This window comes from Pundamilia nyererei, unplaced genomic scaffold (assembly GCF_000239375.1).
Source record: "Pundamilia nyererei isolate P.nyererei 1_Seehausen unplaced genomic scaffold, PunNye1.0 scaffold00343, whole genome shotgun sequence".
NCBI lineage: Eukaryota > Metazoa > Chordata > Actinopteri > Cichliformes > Cichlidae > Pundamilia > Pundamilia nyererei.
In genome coordinates, this window is record NW_005187744.1 from 80,451 (window position 1) to 95,055 (window position 14,605).

A 14,605-nucleotide genomic window follows, 5' to 3' on the forward strand; every position below is an offset into this window, starting at 1 on the left:
TGAAATTTGGCTTTTAGATAAAAAGAAAAACATAACAAGAGCCAACTTAGCAAAAACTGACTTAAAATACATCTAATGTGTGTGGAGATTCTTCACAGAAATATATTAAACAAGCTGAAAAGATATTTCCATCATGCCTTCTGCCTTTCTTTTAGAGGACAGACGTCTTGTTAGAGATGTAGTAATTGTTGTTCCTTCTTCTGTAATGGACGAATACTCCTCAACTGGAGAATTAGCACCAGCAGTTTTTATTCCCCCAACCTAAACATCATCAGTTTGCAGATGGAAATGGTGATTCATGTGCTTTGTTCAATATGCTTTAAAAATTGCTGTAGTTTTTGCACATATATACCATCCATTGTATGTAGTCTGTAAATATTTTTGATAAATTACAAGAAGTTTGGTACTTACATATGCAAATCTTACTTTGAACTTATTTAATAGATTTGCTGTTGATTTCTAAACAAATGCAGATTTCATTTTGTCTTTTAAGTGATTGTAAGTATTTTGCTATTTATCATCAAAATTCGACTGCATGCTGTCAGGTATCGATCAAATAGGCAAAAAGTATGAGAAATGCTGTGTACGCACAGAAAAAGTCCATCTCTAAGACCTCAGCATATTTTCAGCCTTCCTGTTGCACACTCGGAATTGGAGTTGTTTATAAACAGGAAACCAGTACTTAAATCATCCAAAAACTCACGTTGGCAGATTTATATAGAAATTAAGCTTCAACTCGGGGTTTGACTTGTTCTCATTAAAATTAAGGTTTCTGCTGTCAGGGCTTAACTTTTAAATTCACCAGAATGAACAAGAACCTTACTTAAGCTAAACTATTTTTGACATTATTATTTCTTCATAATACATAGTCTCACTGGGTATATGGGTAGCAGCAGGTGTCTTCCTCCCCCATTGTTTCTCTGAGAAGCTGCAGTCTGTGATCCCAGTGAACAGCTGTACTGTAACATATTGTGAAACTCCAGACGTGCCAGCCTAAGTCTGTGTGTGTGTGTGTATTGAATACTTGCACTCTGCATTCCTGTGGTCAGCATGCCGTTTCTCCAGCAGAGCTGCATGCATCCTTGTGTTTATGTATGTGCGTAGGCTCAGCCTTCTCTGCTAATAATGCACCACACAAAGTTCTTCTTTGTCAGATAAAACATTAGCCCGCTGTATCTTACCTAATTTATTCAGCAGGCTCTGCAGTCTGAGGAAAATATAATCTCCAGATCAGGTTTTATTTTATTGAATAGAATTCATATTTGTTCTAAGCAAGAAGGTATACAGTACAGGCATTCACAGTCTGATCCACCTAACCATCACTCACTGTGATCAGAAAAGTGTTTGTGTGTGTGTGTGTGTGTGTGTGTGTGTGTGTGTGTGTGTGTGTGTGTGCATGTGCATGCGTTTGGAGTTGGAGGGGTGGAGGTGCTTGGCAGTTGTGCCCACATGGGCTTGTGCCATTTGGAAAATGTTTTGCATGGTTTAATGGTAAACTGAAGAGGCTTTGTTCAAGTGAGAGCAAAACAGTGCACAGGAAAACGCTAAAGGAAAAAAAATCATCCTAAAGTTTCAATGCATAGTTTGTTCAGCAACTCAATTGGTTACTAACCAAGTTTAGCATATCACGCTAAGAGCTGAAAGTGACGAAATGAACAAATTTACAGTGCAACAGGGAAGGAACTGAAACACAAAATGTCATGTGAAAACTTGAGCTCTTTTGGTCTGGACCAAAGTGATGGACCCACCAATATAACTCTGGTATCTTGAGCTACTGTTTTAGGAACAGAAACATATTTTTCTGTAAATAAACTTTAAGCAGTTAGAAGTTACATGTTTCCTGACTTCTTTTTTAATAAAGCACAACATTCAAAGACTAAAACTATTTTTTCTGTTCAGCAGTTCAGGGTAAATAACTGTATTTTACCATCTTAATCAAAAACAATAATAATAATAATTATTGAATGGTGATTTTAGTCAGAAGTATACTTGATTATTGATTGATTAATGTAATTACCAAATTAGCAAAAGACCATTTTTCACCTGAACATGAGTAAGGATGACACAAGGAATCTGATTAAATCATTAGTTCCAGCAAATAACTGAGACTTCTAGCTGCCATTGATAGTAATGACTCTTGTTTACTGTGAGCGGAAACATGAACCAGTGTGAACCACAGGTTGCTGAGAGTGGAGGTTGGCTCAGCAGTTTGGATTTGACAAAGAGTTTGTTGCTTTTTCTGTTTCAAATGAAGAAATGACTATCCTTCCCAAAACATCATCTTCTTCTTTTAACCCACACTATTAACATAAGTTGATGTCTTACATGCCAACACTTTTTTTTCTTTCTTTTTTGAGCATCAAATTTTCATCATTTTACTTAAACCACCAGAGTGTATAGTATCTGGCAAACCTGGATGGTTACACTGTCCATTTAGTTTGTTGTGGAGTATATTTGACTCTAGACTTCATTGGCAACATTCAGTCCATTAATTTATACATTTTTTTCTATTGTATGTCTATGTCTGCCTTTATTTGGATGATAGCTGTGATCTTCCTGGACTTGGATGAAAGCTGTCTATCAAAATTCAGTGGACAGATGTTTCACACATAATTCCTTTCAGCTCCTCTTTCCTGGAGTTATGTTTCTTTCTGCTTTACCTTCTTCCAAGCTTCTTTAGACTGGCAAGATTCATTGTATTGTACATTTATAAATATCATCTTCCTGCATCTTTTGCACTCAAGCAGCCTCCTGCCTACACACTCTGTTACAGTTAGCACTAAGCCTGCTCTTGTTATACCTTCTGCACCTGTGATTTAGCTTATGTTTATTTATTCAGTAGATGCTTCAAGTGAATCCATGTTGAATGAGACACAATCCAAATAAAAATGTGTTCATGCACTTCAGTCTATCCGGAAAGATAAATGCAGATTAACTCACCTTTGTTGCTTGGAAATTGTGCTCTGGGTTCTGTAGTTTCGGTGTATCCAGTCTGTTTGTATGTAATTATACATAAGGTTATATCCTATGATTTGACTAATAGAATAATACAGTTGGTCTAAGGTGTTATATTTTTGTATCTTTAAAACAACTGAGGAGATTCACCAAAGCCCAGTACTACATGAACAAGCTTTATTATGCAAACATGAACAAAGCAAAGAATCAGTAAGTGGAGAATTTTATTCTTAAGAGCATATATATATATATATATGCTATTAAAAATACATGTCCTGTCCTGCAATGCAGTCTTATAAGAAACTTGTAAAGAAATATATTGCATGAAAAATCAGTTTTCTATTTTCATGCGTAGCACAGGTTGGGTTTACCTTCCTGAAAGTGTGTAGCTATGGATACTGTGTAGCATAGCTGCTGCCAGTGAAAGGTGTAAAGCAGGCTGTGGATTCAGTCACAGAGCAGAATCTAAGGTCAGAGGTCAGGTTGGGGTCAGCTGGTGTTGCCACACGTATGACTGTTCTGTAATTAAGCAAACATGCTGGGATGAGGGGAGATGAGCCACAAATGTGAAAAATCACGGTGAAGATAATCGACCGTGGGAACGGTGGGGAGATGAGAATTGGCTGCATTCCTGGAATCATCCCCAGAGAGGAATATAGACAGTGACTGTGGGAATGGCTGCTGCTCTCCCTTCAGTTTGCGTGTGTTCCCCGTAAGAGACAACGACACCAACACAGCCCGGGATTATCTTTGCTGTCTGAACTGCACATTATCACTTATGTGTGTACATGTGCGTGTGTGTTTGTGTGCGCCTGCTTTTATTTATGTAACTTTTTGTGCACTGAGCTCTTGACCTTTAACCTTCGAGAGTTCAATTTGAGTGTCAACTGTTACTGTTTGGTGTATCGGATACTGTGTGGGAATGTGGTGTTTGTCAATAAGTACATTTCTTTACATATTTATCCATCTCATATTTCTGATACTGCACCACATTTCAGTGATTGGTGTCGCACTTATTCCTCTACAAAAACTGATTCACAGAAGATTGTTTCTTAATTTTCAGGCAACATACCAACTATTTCATGGTGTTAGGTTTTCAGGAAGAAGGGTTCACTGTTTTTCCTTCATTCTTTTAATTTTTCAAAAATAATTTAGATATTTAAATTCTTAGTTGTGCTGAACAATTAATTTGAAGAGGTCCCTTTTGACTCTAAGTATCTGATGTGGGTGCTTTTGCAATAAGTAATGATATTATAACACTAATCTATTATTTTTTTTGCATGAACTACTTTTATCTTTAACTTTTATTAGTATATTTTCTGGACTGTGATGCACTTTTCCTTGTAACATAAAATAGCATCTTTGCATATGCAAGAACCCATTTGTTTTCTCTAAGACCTGCAGACAAATAGCTGTGATGAATAAGCATTCAGATATGACTCTGTAAAAGTCACTCTGCAACACAAACAAAAGCCCTTCAAAACTCTGTAAGAAAAGGAAGCCGTTTTAGCCGAAGCACAGGTAGCTGTACCTAGCTTCTATTTACATTTTGTTATTTGTCAGACGCATTTAGAAATTCAATCACCAACTGACCAGAGAAGTGCCAGTTCAAGTGGCACCAGTTTCTAGTTTAAAGCATACAAAATAAACTTTTTGATATGTTTGAAATGAGCCATTACCACAGCAGCTGCCATTATATTGACACTTTACATTTAAACTTTAGGACATTTGTTATGCCATACAGAGTGTTGGCACTGTAAAAATGTATGTGAACATTAAGCTGTGGGAAATTCATAGCATCATGGCAAGAAGCCATAGCATTTCACTAGTGGCTGATGAAAAATACGCTCATTATTTGCTATATTACTCCTGGATTTAATTTAGAAATGTTCCTTTATACCACTATGTTTTTTGTTTGTTTTCTTTTTTTTGTTGATATGCACCAGAATCCAGACACGGTTAGTTAATAATAACAGGACTTGTCACCCAGAGAGTTGATATTGTCTTTTAGGTAACCTTAGGAATTTAAGGACAGAGAAAATGTAAGCTAGTTAACTTTAAGTTTTACTCTTTAAACTGTTGCACAGTTTATTCTGTCACACACACACGGTGTACTTTACACACTGGGCCTTATTTGTAACAAATTCTTTGAATTCATTAACTCACTGTCAGCATGTAGGATTATATAATCCACTTGAGATGATGCCGCTTGTCCAGTATGATCACAAACAAAGCTCAGTCAAAATGCCTCCATCTACCAGTACTTGAATGGAGAGAACGAGCGGAAGAGAGGAAGGGGGAGGTTGGGGGGGCAGCCAGCCAAACAAGGAGCTCTTTATAGTGACTGACTATTTTCTCGGTGACTCATCGTAGTTCACAGTCCTGTCTGCAGTCTGAGGAAGCCTGCCCTCATGTTTGCTGAATGACACACTGCATGATCAGAATGCCCAGCGTGGATGTTTGGAGTGACCCCCATCTCTCCTGGAACACACACACAGACACACACACACACACTGTCAATTCACAGAAATGTACTTTCTTGGCAGACTGGCTCCGATAACCTCTCCCTAACTCTCTTCTGTATGTGCGATTTGAGTTTTAACTGAATGTTAGTCCCGATGGTTACACAGAACTTTTTCTTAAACAGAGCTTAAAAAATGGTCAGTTTGGTAAAGTCAGCACTACCGAAACATCAGCCATGTATCCTTTACTTTTAGCTCTTTTACGTAGCAACTTAATTAAAAACAGAAGCCATGTGGGCCTGTTATGTTTTTCCTCATTTTCTGTGATAGTCTGGCCATTTAGCAATCCAAGGTGATAGTCCATCCCAGCAGTACTGAGCAATTGCTAATTCACATTATCGATAGTCAACCAAGAAAAACCACAAGTTTGACCTTACCTACATCTTTAGCACAACAACTATAGACTGGAACATTTACAAATACAGTATGTATCTTGGCCAAACTGTTGTGAACTACAACCTCAGCTGTGTGCATGTGTCTGTGCAACAACGTGATTGGCTCATATATTTTTGTATTTCAGCTGTTAATTGGTTGTCTTGGGCGAAGAAAAGGAGAGTCAGCTTTCTCTTTATCAACGCAGAATTCTCCCAGAGATTTCTAACTGGGATTTGTTGAGTGTCCAACAAAATAACCAAGTGCTGTTCAAACCTTCTGTTTGCAAAAGGCAGCCAATCAGAATAAAGTTGGCTTAAAGGTTGTGTGATCTTGACTCATTCACTGCCATTGACGGCTATAGACGTCAATGGCAGTGAATGAGTCAATGGGCTTAACTCATTCACTGCCAATGGCTGGCAGTGAATGAGTTAATATACTGTGTGACGTGAGGTGCGCAAGATTCAGTTTAGGACAAACAAAAATTATTTTGAATCATGAATCATGCAAAGCTAGTCTACTAGAGTCCAAGAATAAAATATAACAACGGAAATCTACAAGTCTCCATAAAAGGTGAGAACAAATAAATAAATAAATAAATAATAAATACTTTAATATACTTTAAAGAATTATTCCTTATATGAACAGTTTCTGTCAAACCTCAACAGGTGTGTTTCAACTCTGTCTATAATCCAAACAAAGGTACGGTCCCAAACAAAAGCTTAAACAAGCACCAGTTAGCAGTGATTTTGTGGGCTAGTTTCTGGAACTACTGGAACCTTTTTTTTTTTTTTTTTTTGGACACTAAACACAGTAGAATAGCAGTTGCTTCATTTTGTATTCCTTTTTTTTTTTTTCCAGATTCCCGGAGTTTCCTGGACAGCATGAACCACGGCAGCAGCTCCACAGAGGGAGAGATATTCAGATCAGACGTTCCTGCTTCCTGTCAGAGGATCTTTGGCTCCATGTGCTCAGTGTCATCGGGCAGCCACCTCCCACACGCAGACAGGTACACAGACACTTCCATACCCATACTCACCAGGTATGTTTCCAACGAGCAGTTTTGAATGACCATATGAATGCTGGGTAGAATCATTTCTGAAGTTTTACAGCTGCAAATGCTGTAAGTCTCCATTCCTACCACACCCCAAAAGCACAAAGGTGTTCTTTTGAGTTCAGATCTGGTCCAGCCACAGAAGCACATTTTCATGCTCAAGGAACCAGTTTAGGATGAATGAAAATAGCCAATATAACATGATGCACATAGTCAATAACGATACATGCTAAATGTAAACAAACTGATTGTGGCTTTTGAGACATGATTGATTGGTTGATAAGAAGCCTAAATTCGCATATCTGCAAAGGGTGGGCTGACAGCATTTTAAAGGCTGTGGATTAAGAACAGGATGTCACTCCAGATCATAGGCCTGTGAAGGCAGAAGCCAATACTTTTGGCAATATAGTGTATGTTGGCTGTAACACTTCACACTGATGCATTGCCTGACCTTGTGTTTTTCTTTTGTCTTTTTTACGTGTATGCTTTAAATTCCACATCATAACCTTCTCTCCCACAGCTCCACTCCTCCTCCAGTGTGGCACGACCATACTTCAAACTCCCTGAACTCCCCGTATCCTTCCCAGCCATCACCTCCTCTATCTCTCAACTCTCCCAATGCCCACAGTTCTCCTCATGGGCCCGCAGGGGCCCACAGGGGGAGGGACAGCACAGACTTGTCCTCGTTATTGTTGGGGAATGGTGGCCTGGAGGAGAGCCTGCTGGAGGCAATGGAGGGCCTTGGTAGTTTTAACCTGTTTGGAGAGGAGGGCCTTGCTCCACTGTTGCCTGAGAAAAGAAGGGGAGGTGAAGGGGGAGAACTTAGCTCCCGCTCCCCTTCACTGAGTGGATATTCTAGCCCTCGTAGTGGAAGCAGTCTCAGCATCCCTTTCTCATCTTCCATGACCCCTGACCCCTTAAGAGGAATCAGTGGGGCCTCGTCACCTGGAGCAGGTAAACAGTCCCACATAGATTCTCTGAATGTGTCACTGATAATTTATTTTCTCTGATCCTGACATGAACATTTCAAACTATAAAGATAGCTTTGTAAAACTCACCACCCCAAACCCAGTCTTACTATTAACAACTTTTTGAACCAGAACCACACAAATGCAGCAAGCATCCTAAACTGAAGATGACTTTCATTTCCTTGACCAGATACATCACACTGTGCACTACACCAATTGGCTTTCTTGAACTGTCCTTGTCAAATCAAACATCCAAAGCTATCCTTTTGGTTTATTGAGCTGGGGTTGTTACAGGATATGGTAAAAGCAGGAGAGATTTATATTACAAAGTTGATCCAGTGGGACATTTTATGCTTCCACCTCAGGATTGAAGGTGGATTCTAATATCAAAAGAATCTTTGTTTACATTAAAGTAAAACAGAAAATGCTTCACTGAGTTGACAACAATTAAAGGAGAAAAAAGGCTAAATGCACACATCAGGGAAAGCACCAAATAACAACAGTCACTTCAAGGTGCTTTATATTGTAAGGCAAAGACCCTACAAATAATAGAGAGAAAATCCAACAATAAGATGACTCGCTTTGTGAAAGCACTTGGTGACGATGGGAAGGAAAAACTCCCTTTTAAAAGGAAGAAACCTCCAGCAGAACCAGGGCTCAAGGAGGAGTGGCTATCTGCTATGACCACTTGGAGGTGAGAGAAGAGAGACAGAACAAAACCGATGCTGTGGAAGAAAACCAGAGGTTAATAATAACTAATAAATGAATGCAGAGAGGATTGTAAACACATAGTGGGTGAGAAAGGTAGTGAAGAAGAAACACTTCTGCATTAAGGAAAAGCCCCTGGTAGCCTACAGCTATTGCAGTGTAACTAAGAGAGGATTCAGGGTCATCTGATCCAGCTCTGACTATATGTTTTATCAAAAAGGAAGCTGGTTCCACAGCAGAGCGGCCTAAAAGCTGAAGGCTCCGCCTCCCATTCTTCTTTTAAATGTCATAGGAATAGAGGGAGCAACAGTAATAGTGATCCAGATGTCTGAGAGCAGTCTGTGCTCTGTTGGGGTGATGTTGTGGTACTATGAGGTCTTTAAGATAAGATGGGCACTTCTCCTCATTTACAATGAGAAGTGTTTTTCGAAAGCTCAAATATGTCAAAACAGGCATCATTAAATTGAACAGCTGGCTAATTAAGGTGTAAGAGTGTTTGAAATGTAATAACAAAGAGCCCAAAATATATATGTATAATACATGTATAATGTAAAGCTGTTTTCAGAGTCAAATCTGGAAGACAGAATTTGTTTCATAATGATATCCCATTACTATCTGTCCAGCATAGTCACTCAGTTCAGGGAGAAAAAGCTGAGTCACTCACAGGTCTTTTGCCTTTTCAATCCAATTAGCTAATTTCATGTTCTATATTATAATATGTTAAAATGATCAAGGCTCTTTAGGAACATGATTCAAACGTGACCACATGTTGGCTGTTAACTTACCGTTGGTCACTAGTTAGGTTTTGTTATAGAAAGAGTAAGAGAAATCTTAATCTAAGTTGCAAAGTGGTGGCACCAAAAATCACGAATCAGGCTAACTGAAGATATTTTTGTCTGTGTGGCTACACGGTGTGCTCACCCTTTAACTGCGAGTCTGGTCATATTTGGCTCAAAGCTGGTGTGAAACCTAACAGAGAGCTTTAACCTGTGTCTTGCAGACTCTGGCAGTAAGCAGGACACTGTGAAGTTTGTTCAGGACACTTCCAAGTTCTGGTACAAGCCCGACATTTCCAGAGACCAAGGTAAATATTGGTCTTGGACCACAGTGGTTAATGGCCACTTGTGAGAAGATAATACACCCTCGTGCAAAGGTTTCCTCTATGTACAATGCAGACTGAGTCTAACTTTAGCTTATCTCTGCTTCCTCCTTCTGTTGACCTACTGAACAGCCATCGCGGTGCTGAAGGACAAAGAGCCGGGTTCGTTCATTGTCAGAGACAGCCATTCATTTCGTGGCGCATACGGTTTGGCCATGAAGGTGGCTACACCTCCTCCAACAGTGATACAGAGCAAAAAAGGTGGGTTGAATGCCATGTTCTGCATACACAAACTTTCTGTGAGCTGCCAAGAGAGCACTGCAAAAATGATATTTAAAGGTGCAAACCTCAGCACTGTGAGTCAGCTAAATGGGAGTGTGCTTCCTAGTATTTTGGACTTTTATCACTATTTTAATTTACAGTTCATGTTAATTAAATATTAACCTTTGATGTAATTTATAGATATGAATAAACTAAGCCATGAGGCCATGTTTTGCAGGAGGAGATCTGTCTAATGAGCTGGTGAGACACTTCCTGATAGAGTGCACACAGAAAGGTGTTCGGCTTAAAGGATGCCCCAATGAGCCTTACTTTGGTGAGAAACATTTCACACGCTATGATCCAGATTAAATACCCAAGTAAAACATAACAGCCTTGACCTGATCAAAGTCTAACGACAGCTAGGAGAGCAGCATGCTTCCTCATAGCTGTTTAAAGTCCATCCCAGGTCATAACAGACAAGCACCATGCTGCCCCCTACTGGTCATAACACTGGAGTGCAGCTGACTCATCTCAATAGTCATACGCATGATGATTTTTGTTGACAGGAAGTCTCACAGCGCTGGTGTGTCAACACTCCATCACGCCATTGGCTCTGCCCTGTAAACTCATCCTGCCTGACAAAGGTAACGAAATATAAATTTATATCACAGAATGGGAACACAAGTGGAGCAGGGAATCGATTACCTCAGTCAGTTAAGCACAGGATATTACAAAAGGGGCACTGCAATGAAGATGCTTTAAATACAGTACTGTGCAAAACTCCCTGACCGTTTTCAGAGCAAGTTTTTTCTATCATAAAAAGTCACTGCTTTTCCTAAATGTTTTCATTCTTTGTTTGACATCTGTATATGAAAAAGGACTTCACAAAACAGTGCAGTAAATACCTAAATACATTTCCAAATGGAGTGTAGCACAAAGAAAAATGCTTTGATACATTTTGCTGAAGAACTCATGGGCCATATCTCACACCATTACATTTCTCTCCACACTTTGCTTGGATGGAGCTGAATCTGCTTACATTTATTTCCATCTATATTTTCTTATATATTCATTTTGTTTACTTTTCCCAAAATATGCAAGACAAATGTTTTCAAATTAGTTCCTGGTCTTTGAAAGTCACTCGGATTTCCAAATCATTTTATCTGGAACACGCTTGTCATAGTTATTAGGAACTGAATTTTATGAGTAGGTTTTACGTTGTTTGCAAACAGCAAGACTTTCCAAAAGGAAAACAACAACCAATTGTTGTTTTCCTTTTTGTATATTTTTGTACAGTTATGGTTACAGATTCTCCCAGCGTGTCAGTACGCTTGTATTTTTAGGGATTCATTTACACCAAACCTACCCTGAATCAACTCCATCAGTCAAGGCTGACTGTGGCCCAAAGAAAACTGGATGGGCCACAATTGGGCTAAAGAATGTTGCCATGTACAGTCTTTGTATGCTCTTTCCAACATCTCGACATGTGACTACGATATATTCAAAAAGCCCAAACTGAGAAAAATACTTCAGTTAGATGGTTTATCCCCACGCTTCTGAATATTCACAAACTTTTACACTACCATGTACTAGAGATGAAGCAGGAGTTACGTACCTCGTGTCTGCTTGGTTACAAATGCAGTTTGTTTTGTTAACGCACTGGTGTAATTTGTGAGTTTTTCCAAGAGAGCTCATCACTATCTTGTGTTTGCAGATCCACTAGAGGAGCTGAATGACTCCTCTACACAGACAGCAACGAACTCAGCAGCTGAGCTTCTCAAACAAGGAGCAGGTATGACATTTTAAATTAATCTGTGCACACAGAATATTCATTTATTATCAGCAGAAGCTTGTCAGACTTGTTCTTTCTTTGTGCCGTTGTAGCGTGCAATGTGTGGTACCTGGGCTCCGTAGAGCTGGAATCTCTCACGGGCCACCAGGCGGTCCAGAAGGCGACCACAGTCACGCTCTCCATGGATCCGCCACCTCCCTCCACTGTCGTACATTTCAAAGTCTCAGCGCAGGGAATCACACTCACTGACAACCAGCGGAAGTGAGCATTTTTTGCACCTGCAGGCCAAACATACACAAACACACACCGATAAGAAATCTGATGTGTTCACACAGACTCTTTGTTTGACTCTGCAGGTTGTTCTTCAGGAGACACTACGCTGTCAACACTGTCATATTCTGCTCTCTGGACCCGCAGGGCAGGAAGTGAGTACTGGACACGGATAACAAAAATGCAGCTTTGCACACACTTCAAGGCATCTGTGTAACAAAACAAAGAGAGGTTTCTCCAGGTTCAGTCTGTACTCATGAAGTAGGCGTCTGATACTTACAGGACTATGGCTGAAACATGGCTTTCAAACTGTGAAACAAAAGCTTCTTGGGTCACTGTTAACATCCCTTCATGACCCACTTTAAAGGCATTGTGTGAGAAACATAGGATGCTAACTGCTACTAAAGACAACATGAACAGAAAGTGTGCTTTGGAATAACACAACTAGTATAATTCCGCCATGGTAGCAGCATGGATATCAGTGCATATCCACATATGCATTTCCATAAACTGCATATATAAGATGGATATAACTTCCAAGTCGAAAATGTCTCTCAAAATGATTGAAGAAAAATACGATTTGTTATTTAATTCAGTAAGCCTAATAGTCCAACGTTACTGCGGATGGATGCATGGGAAGAATGTGTATTTTCCAAAACAGGAAACAAATTTTTAAGAATTCACAGAGTTTAAAGAATCGAAACAGACTCTGGCCAATGTTTACAGGAAAATGAGTACAAAAAAGTGAACAGGTTATATTACTGAAGAATGGGAGACGTTTCATGGAAAAGTGGTGAAAAACACATCCTCAGTTTGTACCTAAAATGTCCTTTTTTGCATCAATGAAACTTTCATTTCATTCATCAGGGTTACCTTATCTAAACTCAACTCACTGAACATAGTGTGTCAAAAGCTGACACAAGTGTCATGATTTTGATTTCTTCTGTCCCAAACAGGTGGACACGAGACAGCGGCTCCACTGCAAAGTAAGTCAGCTTTAGAAAGGGTCTTCTCGTGCATGTTGTCAGTTAATCAGAGTGTGTATCATGGTTAGAAAAATCATATGAATTTCTTTTGTAAATGTACTAAAGCTGATTAAACTGTAGAGCTGGTTCTATATCAATATAAATATCAATCAATATCAGTGGTACTCATTTTGAAAATCCAGTTGTTTTGTTTAATCTTTGAACTATTGCTAAAAATGTCAAACAAATGGAGTCTTACTGTACTTTGGTGAGGACCACAGCTCGTTTCCATCTAATCCATGTTTGGTGTTAAGTCTCTGTTCTGAGAGGTGAAAAGTTTCCCTGCTGTTGTGTAAATTTCTCTTGTGTGTCTCTCTCGTTTTCTTCCAGGATCTTTGGATTTGTTGCCAGAAAATCTCAGAGTGAGACTGAAAACGTGTGCCATCTGTTTGCTGAGCACGACCCTGAGCAGCCTGCGAGCGCCATTGTCAACTTTGTCTCGAAGGTCATGATCGGGTCGCACAAGAAGTAGCGAGAAAGAGACTTGAGCAGTGGAGTAAAAAACTTGGACTTATAGGAATCCTGCCCAAAAGGCATATAAATATGAAAAACTTTGAACCCTTACACTCCAGCGCTTTCAGCTCCTATTCCTACCTGCGGAGTAGATTTGTCTTTTGCACTGCAGGATGCTAGCACCAGAGGGAGCCAAAAGCATGAAAGTCAGTTCACATTTTGGCTATTTTCTTGAAATTTTATTTTGAAACTTATTCTAAACACACTTATGACATTGATCTTGCTTGTGGCAGACAGTGAAAACTGCCCATTGTAACACACTTATTTCAAATCAAGGAATATTAGATAGTCCACACACAAACACATATTTCTAAACACAATTTCAATTCTGATTTTTCTGTGTTTTACTTGTAAAAAGAGTCAAAACAGGTTTCATCATCAGCTTTTGTAAACTAATTGTTATGTTCAGTGAAACCAACAATATTTTAGCATGACAGGCAATATTTTGGTTTCCCTGTACTTAAGATGAATCATTTATGCCATGTTTATGTATTGGTTGAGATATTTATCCATTTTAAAGATGTGTCATTGTCTTTATTTTCCCAAAATATATTTGTCATATATTTTTTGTATATTAACACATATTGTACATTAGCATTAAAGGAAGTGAACTTAAGAATTTATGGAGTTTTCTTGCAAATTGTGGAAAAATACTTTGTAATGTTTTACGCAGTGAGCTATTACATATACAGTTGTTCACGTGTCTTTTATTGATCCGGTTTGTGTGCAGTTATTATGCCCTAAATTTTCTCTTTTGATGAATGTCGATGAATCTCTGATGTATTGTTACTGTTTCCATGTTACAAAATGGTTTTTTCCATTCAATTACTGGAGCATGTCAAAGATTAACTTTTGTTTGTTTCTGTCGCTCTGATGTAAAGCCAGAAATCGAGTGTACCGTTTCAGTCCACCGCAGTTTAACAGTTTGATCCTGAGAGCAGACACGTGTCCCTTGACAGTTTTATCTGCCCATTCAAACTCTGCCCAATCAGACATGCAGAGCTACCCGGTGTAGTGACCCCTTATGATTAAGCAAGCTGAAAGTAACTTCAGATCAACTGATCTC

At 39.1% G+C, this 14,605-nt stretch overlaps 1 protein-coding gene across 3 annotated transcripts in view; it reads left to right on the top strand.

Annotated features, from left to right (window-relative positions):
• Positions 1-14,155, top strand: part of tns3.2 (tensin 3, tandem duplicate 2) — a 50,289-nt gene extending 36,134 nt beyond the window's left edge. For all 3 annotated transcript variants that reach the window (XM_013915659.1, XM_013915661.1, XM_005752060.2), the window contains 11 exons: positions 6,711-6,858; positions 7,424-7,857; positions 9,580-9,663; positions 9,811-9,939; positions 10,178-10,273; positions 10,506-10,583; positions 11,654-11,731; positions 11,824-11,992; positions 12,088-12,156; positions 12,958-12,987; positions 13,357-14,155. In XM_013915659.1, the coding sequence (XP_013771113.1) occupies positions 6,711-6,858; positions 7,424-7,857; positions 9,580-9,663; positions 9,811-9,939; positions 10,178-10,273; positions 10,506-10,583; positions 11,654-11,731; positions 11,824-11,992; positions 12,088-12,156; positions 12,958-12,987; positions 13,357-13,498 (1,457 nt within the window). In that variant the 3' untranslated portion in view covers positions 13,499-14,155. The remainder of the gene's footprint in view (positions 1-6,710; positions 6,859-7,423; positions 7,858-9,579; positions 9,664-9,810; positions 9,940-10,177; positions 10,274-10,505; positions 10,584-11,653; positions 11,732-11,823; positions 11,993-12,087; positions 12,157-12,957; positions 12,988-13,356) is intronic.
• Positions 14,156-14,605: the final 450 nt, after the last annotated feature.